Source organism: Elephantulus edwardii, unplaced genomic scaffold (genome assembly GCF_000299155.1).
Source record: "Elephantulus edwardii isolate Elephantulus edwardi_28Jun2011 unplaced genomic scaffold, EleEdw1.0 scaffold00064, whole genome shotgun sequence".
Taxonomy (NCBI): Eukaryota; Metazoa; Chordata; class Mammalia; order Macroscelidea; family Macroscelididae; genus Elephantulus; species Elephantulus edwardii.
Window position 1 is genome coordinate 12589287 of NW_006399814.1, and position 13016 is coordinate 12602302.

Consider the following 13016-nt stretch of genomic DNA (forward strand, 5'->3'; position numbering starts at 1 on the left):
AGCACATATACTAAAATTGGAATGATACAGAGAAGATTTTGCATGGCCCCTGCACTAGGATGACACACAAATTCATGATGTGTTCCATATTTTCTTGGAGAAAAAGATGTATTTGTAATGAAGAAATTCTTGTAAATACAGAATTCATTCTATTTCTATCACCAAGCCCATATTTTCCCACTTTTGCATCCCAGTCACCAATTATCAGCAATGCATCTTGATTGCTTGTTCTCAATTTCTTCTTCTTTGGCTAGGTTGTTGTTGTTGTTATATGCTATCGAGTCACCTGTGACTCATAGCGACCCTATGTACAACTATCCTAAACCCTCTTCTACTCTGTGCCAATCTTACTGTCTCTGACACACCTACCTTCATTACCCCAGTCACTTAATCAATCCATCTCGTTGAGGATCTTCCTCTCACACATTTCCCCTCCACCCTCTCAAGCATGATGTCCCTCTCCAAAAACTGGTTCCTCCTTGCAGCATGTCCAAAGTATGTCAGATGAAGTTTCAGAATCTTTGCCTCCAAGGAGCAACATGGTTTAACCATCTCCAGGATGAACCTGTTCATCCTCTTAGCAGTCCATGGTATATTCAATACTCTTCTCCAACACCACAGCTCAAAGGCATCAATTCTCTATCAACTCTAGTCATTGCCCAGCTCTCTGATGCATAGCAAGTGATTGCAGAGACCATGTCCTGTATCAGGCTCACCTTAGTCTCCAGTTTGACATCATTGCTCTTCAGTACTTTGGAGAAGTCTCTGACAGCAGAATTTCCCAATGCAATACGTCTTTCAATTTCCTACCTGCTGGTGCCAAGAGTGTTGCTTTTGGAGCCAAGCAAACTAAAGCTGTTTACAATCTCAATCGCTGCCAATCAGGCCAGTGGTGAGAATCTTTGTTTTCTTGATATTGAGCTTCAATCCATATTGAAGGCTGCAGCCCTTAACCTTCTGCAGGAAGTGCTTCAGGTCCTTCTCAGTTTTCAGCAAGCAAGATTGTGTCAGCTGCATAATACAGATTGTTGATGAGTCTTCCTCCAATCCTGATGCCATGTTTCTCATCATAGAGCCCAGTCTCCCAGATAATCTGTTCTCCATATAGATAGAAAAGATATGGAGATAGTACACATCTCTGGCGTACACCCTTCCGAGTTTTGAAGCATGCAGTGTTTCCTTGCTCTGTTCTGATGACTGCCTCCTGATCTAAGTATAGGTTTCTCATAAGCACAATCAAGTGTTCTGGGATTCCCATTCTTCTCAGAGTCAGCCACAGTTTGTTGTAGTCCACACAGTCAAACACCTTTGCATAGTCAATGAAACACAGATGGACATTCCTCTGGTACTCCCTGCTTTCACCATTAGCTACAATATCCCTAGTCTCTTCTAAACCCAGCCTGCACTTCTGGCAGTTCTCTGTTGATGTACTATTCCAGTCGTTTCTGGATAATCTTCAGCAGAATCTTGCTTGCATGTGATATTAATGATATTGTTTGATAATTTCCATACCCTGTTAGATCACCTTTCTTTGGAATGGGAACAAATAAAGCTCTCTTCCAGTCAGTTGGCCAAGTGGTTGTTCTCCAGATTTCTTGGCACAACTTAGCACATCCAGAGCAGCATCTCTTTGTTGAAATATATCAATTGGTATACCATAAATTCCTGGGACCTTGTTTTTTATCAATTCTTTCAGAGCAGCTTGAACTTCTTCCTTCATCACCACAGGCTCTGGTGCATACATTGTTTCATGAAATTCTTCTGTGTCCACCAATTCTTTTTGGTATAATGACTCCGTATATTCTTTCCATCTTCTTTTAATACTTCCTGGATCATTTAATATTCTGCCCAAAGCATCCTTAATTATTGCAACCCAAGGCTTGAATTTGTTCTTCAGTTCCTTCAGTTTAAGAAATGCTGAGCGACTTCGGCCCCTTTGATTATCTGATATCAGAATGCTCTTAGAGTATTTTAAAAACATCTAATTCTGTACAACTGTCAAACTCGTCAGATATTTGAGCTTGAAGAAGGATGAAATTTCATGCTAACTTCATCTGATCACCCTGACCTCTTCTTGTGACTCTGAGAGAACCCAGAAGCCAAGGCCAACTCTCTTGTAAGGTTTGATGCCCAGATCCAATTCACAAATTTGGATATGGAGCAAAGTTTATCTTCTGTTTTTAAAAAAAGTTCTACAATAAAGATGTATACCGAATAAGTTGTTTCCTCCCCATCCCAACATTGCTACCTGTGAAGTTACTCTTAATGGTTTGTGAGCTACCAACAAAATCATTCCAGCACACAGAAGCATGCCTGTTTCAGAGTGAGCATGCCCTATATGCCTCATAATCATTGGACGGTGGTTCTCTGGAAGCAGCTTGGGTTGTTGGAGTGTGTGTGTGTGTGTGTATGTTTTGTGCATGTGTATGATGTTATGTGTCATCAAGTCACCTGCAATTCATAGTGACCCTATGTACAACAGCACTGTAATCTGCCCTGTCCTGAGCCAGTCTCACTGATTCTGACACACCTACCCTCATTACCCCAGTTACTGTGTCAACCCATCTCATCCAGGGTCTTCCTCTTCTGTGCTGTACCTCCACTCTTCCAAGCATGATGTCCTTCTCCAAGGACTGGTCCTACCTGGCCACAAATCCAAAGTATGTGAGATGGAGCTTCAAGATCCTTGCCTCCAGGGAGAAACTTGGTTTCACCCTCTCCAAGACAGATGTGTTTGTTCTCTGAGTAGTCCATAGTACGTTTGATACTCTTCTCCAGCACCACAGCTCTTTTTCTGTCATCCTTAGTCATTGTCCAGATCTCTGATACATAGCAAGGAGTTACAAAGACCATGGCCTAGATCAAGCACACCTGAGTCTCTAGACTGACATTGTTGCTACTCAGTGCTCTGGAGAGGTCCCTGACATAATATGTTCCCAGTGCAACTCATTAATCTCTTCTCCATCTATCATGTTGCTGTTAGTTGGCTCAGTAAGATTCTTTGTCTTCTTGATGTTCAACTTCAATCTATATTGGAGGCTACAGTCCTTGACTTTCTGCAGCAAGCACCTCAGGTCTTCTTCAGTTTCAGCAAGCAAGGTTATGTCATCTGCATAAGGCAAGTTGTTAATGAGTCTTCCTCCAATCCTGATGTCACATTCCTCCTCATAAAGCCCTGCTTCACAAATGATCTGTTCTGCTTATAGACTGGAAAGGTATGGAGATAGGATGCATCCCTTACATACTACTTTCCTGATTTTGAACCGTGCAGTGTTTCCCTGCTCTGTTCTGAGGACTGCTTCCTTGTCCAAGTATAAGTTTCACATAAACACAAGTGTTTTAGGATTCTCATTTTCCTCAAGGTTAGCCACAGTTTGTTGTGATCCACACAGTCAAATGCCTTTGCATAGTCAATGAAACACAAATAATAGATCATCTATCTTATTCAAAATGTCCCATGCCAACCCATCTCATTTCGCCAATACTATGTCAATATTTATGTGTTCCATTTCTTTCTTAATGATATCTAGTTTTCCTACATCTATGCTTCTTCCTATGGAAAGCCAAATTTCATACCAAATATTATATGAAAAAACATGCTTATTCAGGAATTGAAGGAATTACAAATTTATAAGTTAGGATTTCTCTTGTGACAGATCACAGAAAATGAGCTATTCCCTGCAGACAAGAGACAGCTAGGGCCCCCCTACAGAGGGGGTGTTAATACATGTGAAATACTTCCTGAGCTAAAGCATTAGGTTGACAATGGAGAAAAATTCATCTTCACTTACAAGGAATTCTTTTTATGATTTGCTTCTCCTGATTATCAATAAAAGCACAGAGAAGCATGGTTTGAGGCCCTTCATTTGAGAATTGCTGACCCCTGCTTTATGCTCTCTGTTCTATCTCATTCTTGGTTGTCTGTCTCATAATTAATAATTCTAAATATACTTTAGCCTCGATCTGCAAAATCTCCCATTCCACATTCCAGTCTTTAGTGTCTGCTTACAACTGTTCTTTATTTGTTTTTCCAAATTTGAGAGCTCAGTTCAGTTGCCATACTGCTAGTCTACTCAAAGTGTACTCCATTGTACATAGGATTTTGAAGTCCTGTTATTTTGGAAGTGGATGGCCAATCCTTCCTCCTAGTCTATCTTAATTTGGATGCTCAGATTTAGAATAATATCTGACATGCACTGTTCTGCACATTGCTTTTTTCTTTTTTTTAAAGCATCATGAGTATCATATTAACAAGTTGATGCTTTGATTTTTCCCCCCAAGTGACAATTTTGAGTTAGTGGGATTATGCTGAGTCTCTCAAATGCCAAACAGGGAGCAAGACTCGTTAGTTTGTTCCTGTATGGTCACTGTTGAACATGGTCCAGTACGTGGCTCCCAAGACAGTATATTGTAATTTTTCTGTGGAGCTGCTGGTGGATTCAACCTGCCTAAGGCACAACTCATCATAAACCATGTCAGGAAATATAGTGTGCCTTGGTTTTCCCAGTTTTCCTAGGACTAAAGGTATTGTCTACTTCACTTATGTACCACTGCCACTGTATTTCATCACCCACATCCAGTTCATTGGCTGGATCTCCAAGATACATCCTCTTAACTCCACTGCCTTTGTCCTAGTAAAAAGTCTCCCTCTTTCCCACCCCCCACACTGCAGCCCAGTCTATACACAGTGACAAGAGTGATCTTTCTAAGCTGTAAATCAGATCTTGCACTTCTTGATTTTACCAGACTCCACCACACCACGTGAAGTCTGTTTAATGCAAATGGAATAAATCTAAATTTCTTTATTAAATAATTTAAAATATCATCTTCTTTTGATGTCCTAGAAAACTCATAAATCATCCTTTAACTTGAATTTGTGGTCCCATCTTTCTCTATTCCTTTCCTGATCACAATGATGCTGGCTGTACTGTTCCTGCCCTTTTTAATCGGAAAGCCTTTGCCCGTGGTGTTTTCTCTACTTGAACATCCTACCATGTCATTCTATTGCTGCTGCCTTCTTTGTAGATTTATGCTTAAATATACTTCCCCAGCCACATCCTAGGAAGTTCTAGTGGGGTAGTCCATGGGGAATTGAGCTGCTAACCCCTAGGCCTCACCTCTCTGGACGTTCTAATCTGCCAGCAGCTCCAAGGAAGAAGTGTAGATAACATCTTCTTGTGTAATTATTTATAGCCTCAGAAACCCAAAGGAGGGTCAGCTGTAAGTTCCTCCCAACTTGATGGCAAGAGGAATGAGTCATCTTCTCTAGCACCTCTTTCCTTCACTGCCCAAGATAACAAACTCTTATTTGAGTTTATCACAGGTAACCCAACAAAAATGCCTTCTGAGTGGAGAAAGCTTGTCCATCTTATTTACCACTGTCTCCTCCCTGGGTGTGCATAGCCGTCTGGTTCTCCGGCACCATCTGCTGGCTGGAGTCAGTCATTGCTGATAGTTCTTGAGAGTTGGCAAGAACCAGCCTTCTCCAATCCTGCCTGCCCTTGCCTTTTTACATGCCCACCAGTGTTTGCCTTTGTGTGGGCCCAGTCTGGCCATTCTGAACCTACAAGGGCCTACTCATGTGTCCCCATTAGACCTTCATCCTGAAGAAAAGAATGGATAGAGGGTAGTGTATGTTCTTCTGGGGAACTTTTTTGAACTAATCTCTAGTTAGTTAGATAGACTCTGCCCTGTGGCCTGGGGAAACGGAGTTATGCCATCTAGTTTTGTATTCTCTTCTGTAAAATGGAGCTTGCTAGAGACTGTCACTTCTAGTATCACCATGAGGATTAAGTGAAAATGTGTAGGATGGGATTGGGCCCAATGTGTCGGGAATGCCTGCTCCATGCTGTGTTCACATGCTGACAGGGCAGTGTCTGCTCAGACCCTGCCTGTGGCTGTGCTTGCTCTGGCTTGGCAAAATCCCACCAAACCAGGCTTGGTCCAAGGGAAACCTAGGATTTTTGACCTCCAACTGGAGACTGATGTGTGTGTGTTAAATATTTCATTTTGTTCCCCAAAAATATATGTTTGGAAGATAGCTATCTGGCCAACTCACTGGAAGAGATTCATATTTGTACTCATTCCAAAAGAAAGTGATCCAACAGAATGCAGACAATTATGGGACAACAATATTATTAACATCATTCAAATTTTAAAAAACTGCTCAAAGTCCTTGCCTCTGAGCAGAATGGACTCAGAGCTCACCCCCTAGCAGGTTTTCTGAGGCTGTACTCGCAGGAGAAGGAGACTGCCCATCCTTTTCCTGCAAAGCTGTGGGTGGATTCAAACCAGCAGATGGCCCCACCCTTGGATTAGCAGTACAACTCCCTGTGGACTAGGCTACCAGGGCTCCCCATGAATATCACACACAAAATTTTGCTGACAGTTATTTTTTAAATGATTGGAGTTATAGACATTATCTAGACAGAGAACTGCCATAAAATTAAAGTGAGATTCAGAAGAAGTGCTAAGAGGAATAGGATTGCTGACATCTGTTAGACCTTGACTGATAGCAGAATGTGCCAGAAAGAAATCTACCTGCATTTTGCTGAATATGTAAGGGCATCCAACTATGGAATCATCTTAGGCTCATAATAAATTATTTCAAAAGATTTCATTGTGGTCTTGAGGACGCTGTAAATGAGGAACTTGCTTGCACAGAACGAGGAGATAATGTGGTTTAAAACCTGAAAAGGTGTGCATTAGAGTTGTATCTTTCACTGATTCAACCCATATGCTGAACAAATAATCTGAGAAGCTTGGCTATTAGAAAAAGAATGCAGTATCAGGATTGGAGGAAGACTCATAAACAACTTGTGATGGATATATAGATGAATCAACTTTGCTTGCTGAAAATTGAAGCACTTACTGAAGAACAAAACTAGCCATCAGTATAGGTTATATGTCAACATAAAAAAAACAAAAATCCTCATAACTGGACCACTAAACATCTTGATAAAAGGAGAAAGATTGACATTGTCAAGGACTTCATTTTACTTGGATTCACAATCAAAACCCATTCAAGTGGCAGTCAAGAAAACAAATTACATGTTCGCATTGGGCGGATCTGCTGCAAATAAAAGCACTAAAGAGCAGGGATGTCACCTTGAAGACTGAAGTGTGTCTGACCCAACCCCATGTGCATGTGAAAGTTAGACAGTAAACAAGAGAGATCAAAAAAGAAATTATAAAAAAATAAAAAAAAGAAATTATGCCTTTTCATTTTGTTGGCAAAAAATACTGAATACACCATGAACTGCCAGAACAAACTGTTTTGGAAAAAGTGCAGCCAGAATGCTCCTTAAAAGGAAGTTGGTGAGATTTCATCTCACACACGTTGATCCTGTTCTCAGAAGGAAGCAGACTTTTGAAAAGGCCATCGTTCTTGGTAAAACAGCTCTTACTACTGTTGAGTCAGTAGACTTATGGCTGGTTTTCAGGAGGCTGCAAATCTCAGTGGAGAAGGTGGTTACCCATCAGCAGTTCCATGGGGAAAAGACCTGGTGGTGTCCTCCTGTGCAGCTTATAGCCTAGAAAACCCTAAAAGCCGGTTCTCTCACACTGGTAAACAGAGACCTGTTCAGGGCCTAGATCACCAACTCTGTGGATGTATCTTAGTTAGGAACAGAAGTTTCTCTGTTATCTTAGTGAGGCCATATCAGTGCAGGATGTGTCCTAAATGTAATTACTTGTAAATTATCTTTTAAAAGGAGCCAAGACAGAGAGACATAGATGAGAGGAAAAAGAGATCACCCAGGAACTGAGAAATGTCAAGGCTAGAGGAGCTGATGATTCCCCACCACAGAGCTGACAAAGAGAATATTCTTAGAGTTGGGATCCTGAACTTGAACTTTAAACTTACTTTTTAAAAAAATTGTGATTTTTAATGGACGTTTACATAAAAGTTGGATTTTCATTCCTTAATTGTTGCACATTTCCCCCCCATCTCCACCGAATTCACTTCAAAAATATATTCATTCATTGTTGCACAATTTCCTCCCTCTCCCCCAACCTTCCCCAAGTCCACTTTGCTATGCACGTCTTATACTGCACTGTTGTCATACAAATAATGCCTAATCATTGGTGCAACAACTGTGGAAGGCGGTATGGCACTTTCTCAAAAAGTTGCAAATAGAGATACCATTTGACCCAGCAATTCCACTGCTGGGAATATACCCCAAAGAGACCATAACTAACATCCAAGCAGATATATGCACACCCATGTTTATCGCGGTTTTGTTCACAATAGCAAGGAGTTGGAAACAACCGAAGTGCCCATCAGCAAATGAATGGAGAGAGAAGCTGTGGTATATTCACACAATGGAATACTACGCTGCATTGAAAAACAAGGAACTCATGCAATATACAAAATGGGTGACCCTGGAGGACATTATGCTGAGTGAAATATCTCAGTCACAAAAGGACAAATACTTCATGGTGCCATTGTTGTAAAACAGGACTGACATAGGGGTTGGGGGGAGACTGAGAAAGATGGGTTCAATAATGTATACTGCATTGAAACAGATGAGGGAGAAGACTGTTTAAAAGGGATATGTGATTAGGTAGTTTTGTCATGACAGGAGTCCAGAGCGAAGGCTGCATAGTGGAGTGGACCTGGGGGAGGGTTTGTAAAACAATGAAAGAATTGTACTTTCCCAAGAGGGCAGTGTACTGGGAGGGAGGCTTGAGGGTGGTGAGAAAAGTGCAACAATGAATGAATGGAAATTCAAATTTTCTGTAACTTTTCATAAATTTTTTAAAAAATTTATCTTAGATAAAGTAAAGCGAACAAAAAAAAGAAGCTGAAAAGTGGCTGTTTCTATAGATTTGTTCAAGACCTCAGTTGACCTTTTGGAACTTGGGCAGATGAGTTTTCACTAACACAGAGCTACTACAGAAACTGTCCATCTTTCCTCATAGTTCTCTATGACACCTTCAGCCTTGAATGTGAATAACTGAGGAGCTGTGTTGAAGAGAGGTCACAGAGGCCTGATAGTGACACCTCAGAAGTTGACACTGACACCATTGTTATGGGCAATGCACATTTTCAAACCTCCTCATTTAATTGTAAAGATATGTAACTATAATAAGACAGTTACTACTTATACCACCTTTATGTGTACAATTGTGTATCATCAAGTCAGAACACAGCTGACCCATAGCTGATTTTCAGGGCAGTTAATCATACAGGAGAATCCCATCTTCAGCTGGTGAATTTAAATTACATTAACCATGATATACAATCATTATTACTATCTGCTTCCAAGTTTATTTTCATCTTTAACAGAAACTCTAAAGCAAAATAAATCCTCTGCCACTGAGTCAGTTCCAGCTCATAGCAACCCTATCAAACAGATAATTAAAGGTAAATAGATTAAGTTTAATGGAGTAAATGACCTAATCAAAAGACAGAGAACTGCAGAGTATATTTAAAACAAAAACACCACCATGATAGGGCAACTCAGTGCCAATAGGAAAAATTGCCAGGAATGGAGTGTGTCTTTGGGGTCCCAGGCCTCTGCGTGATGAAACTCATTGATGTCAAGGAATTACAGAAGACAGGAGGTCTTCAGGGAATGCTGGGCCTCCAGATGCTGAAGGAAACAGAGGGGGGACAGTCCTCTAGAATTTTTATACTGAACTTGGCCTAGAAGCCTAAGTTCTAAACTTTAGAAAATAAAATTCTGTTTGTCAAAGTAAAAAAGGCCCCCAAACACTAGAATCTTACCATAATTAATCAATATGCTGTCTACAGGAAAGAGATCACAGATCCAAAGACACAAATGAGTTGCAAGTTAAAGAACAGAAAAAGTATCCTATGCAAATAGCAACCAAAAGAGAACTGAAATAGCTGCTGTATTGATAGCAGACAAAATAGACATTGAGTCAAGATGAGTTAAAAGAGACAATATTATATAATAATCAGAATCTCAGAGAAGAAGGATCAGTAGTCAGAAAGTATGAACTTGATAACAGAAATGAGGCTGGAGATAAAATGACAGAATTTTGTATAATTGATGATTTATTTATTGCAAATACCTTTTATAAGAAACATAAATGGTGACTAGACACATTGACTTCACCTGATGATGATGTTACACAAAGGAATCAGATCAACTACATCTGTGGAAAGAATCGCTGGAGCTCAGTATCAGCTGTGAAAACTAGGTCAGGTGCTGATTGTGGAACAGACCATTAACTACTCATATGCAAGTGCAAACTAAAGCTAAAAAAAATGAAATAAAATCCACAAGAACAAAAATTTGACCTTGAGTCTTTCACACCTAAATTTAAAAATCACCTCAGGAACAAGTTTGAATCATTCATGAAGAAAGCAAGAGGTCATTGCAAAGACAGAGGAGGGAGAAAAGATAAATATGGCTATCAGAAGAGATTCTGAATATTGCACTAGAGCTCTGAGAAGCCAAAGCAATGGGGAAGGAATTAGGAAGTTAAGGAACTCAACAAAGGATTTTGAAGGGCAGCTCGGAAACACAAAGCAAAATATTATAATGAAATGTGCAAAGAACTGGAGTCAGATAACCAAAAGGGCCAAACTGCTCAGCATTTCTTAAGCTGAAGGAACTGAAGAACAAATTCAAGCCTTGAGTTGCAATACTTAAGGATGCTATGGGAAAAAATACTGGACGATCCAAGAAGCATTAAAAGAAGATGGAAGGGCCACAAAGTCACCAAGAACGTGAGCCAGCCGAGGCACAGCCGCTGCCGCGGGCGCCTCACCAAGCACACCAAGTTCGTGCGGGACATGATCCGGGAGGTGTGTGGCTTCGCACCCTATGAGCGACGCGCCATGGAGCTGCTCAAGGTCTCCAAGGACAAGCGGGCCCTCAAGTTCATCAAGAAAAGGGTGGGGACACACATCCGCGCCAAGAGGAAGCGAGAAGAACTCAGCAATGTCCTGGCTGCCATGAGGAAGGCAGCTGCCAAGAAGGACTGAATGTGCCCCACTGTCCACCAAAGCCCATCTGATGTATTAAAGTGTAACCAACAAAAAAAAAAAAAGAAGATGGAAGAAATACACGGATTTGCTGTACCAAAAAGAATTGGCTGACACAGAAGAAATTAATGAAACAATATATGATTAAGAGGCAATTGTGATGAAACTGGGCTGCTCCTTGGAGGCAAGGATTCTGAAGCTTCGTCTGACATACTTTGGGCATGTTACAAGGAGGGGCCAGTCTTTGGAGAGGGATATCATGTTTGGGAGGGTGAAAGGACAGCACAGGATAGGAGGATCCTCGATGAAATGGATCGATTCAATGACTGGGGTAATGGGAGTAGGTGTGTCAGAGATAGTGAGGTTGGCACAGGACAGAGCAGGGTTTAGGGTCGCTATGAGAAGCGACTCGATGGCACATAACGACAACAACATCATCACTGATAAACAGACGTGAGCAAAATCCTGCTGAAAATTAACCAAAAATCACTGGAACAGTACAGCAACAGATATCTACCAGAAATACAGGCCAGGTTTAGAAAAGGCCATGGCAACAGAGACATTATCACCAACATCAGATGGATCTTGGCTGAAAGCAGAGAGTACCAGAAGGATGTCTCTCTGAGTTTCATTGATTATGCAAAGGCAATTGACTGTGTTGATCACAACAAATTGTGGCTAACCTTGAGAAAATTGGGAATCCCAGAACACCTGATTGTGCTCCTGTGAAACCTATTCTTGGATCAGGAAGCAGGCATCAGAACAGAGCAAGGAAACAGTGCATGGTTAAAAATCAGGAAGGGAGTGTGTCAGGGATGCATCCTGTCTCCATACTTTTCCAATCTATATGCAGAATATATCATTCAGGAGTCTAGGCTTTATGAGGAAGAATATGGCATCAGGATTGGAGGAAGACACATCAACAACCTGTGTTATGCATATGATACAATCTTGCCTACCAAAAATTAGGAGAACCTTCTGAAGCATTTGCTGCAGAAGGTCAAGGACTGCAATCTTCAATATGGATTGAAACTCAACATCAGTAAGATAAAGATTCTCACCACTGGGACAATTGGCAGCATCATGATAGATGGTGAAGAGATTCAGGTTGCTAAGAATTTCAGCTTGCTTGGCTCCACAATCAATACTCTTAACACCAGCAGGCAGGAAATCAAAAGATTAATTGCTCTTCCTTGGAGAAGAGCATCATGATTGGGGGTGTAAAAGAAAAAGTAAAATAAAAAAAGGACTAATTGCTCTGGGGAAGGCTGCTGTCAGGGACCTCTCCAGAGTAACAAGAAGCAACAATGTCAGTTTAGAGACTAAAGTGCACCTGATCCAGGCCATACTATTCACTATCACTTGCTATGCATCAGAGAGCTGGGCAATGACCAAAGATGACAGAAGAATTGATGCCTTTGAGTTGTGGTGCCGGAGAAGCCTTGGACCGCCAAGAAAACAAACAGATCTGTCTTGGAGAGAGTGAAACCAATTTTCTCCTTGGAGGCAAGGATTTTGAAGGTCTTTCTCACATACGTTGGGCATGTGGCCAGGAGAGACCAGTCCTTGGAGAAGGACATCATGCTTGGAAGAGTGGAGGAAAAGGGCAGAATAGAAAGACCCAGATGAGATCGACTGATACAGTAACTAGGGAAATGGGGCTCAGGATTGAGCAGCATTCAGAGCTATTGTACATAGTGTCGCTATGACTCATTGGTGACTCGATGGCACATAACAAGAATCTCAAGAAGATACAATAAGTACTCGATTCGGCAGCACTTTTACTCAAATTGGATTGATACGGAGATTAGCACGGCCCCTGTGCATGGATGACACGCAAATTTGTAAAGAGTTCCATGCCTTTTTTAAAAAACGAAGATACACAGATCCAAGACGGTGGCAGAGGCAGAGACAGCGTGGTGAGCTGCGGTAGTAGCGAACCACTTAAAGCAGGGCCATTATGGCCTTCCACAGACTTCAGCTTATTGATAATTGAACACTTAAACAGTTGATGACTGGCCCTCAGTGAAGATTGAAGCTCAACAACAGGAATTCA

General features: G+C 41.2%; 1 protein-coding gene across 1 annotated transcript; it reads left to right on the forward strand.

Moving 5' to 3' along the window:
• Positions 1–4376: 4376 nt before the first annotated feature.
• On the forward strand, positions 4377–10960 carry LOC102870269 (60S ribosomal protein L36-like). The gene is made up of 3 exons (XM_006888143.1): positions 4377–4403; positions 4489–4524; positions 10682–10960. Exons 1-3 carry the CDS (start codon positions 4377–4379, stop codon positions 10958–10960), a joined length of 342 nt encoding a protein of 113 aa, XP_006888205.1.
• The last annotated feature ends 2056 nt before the right edge of the window (positions 10961–13016 follow it).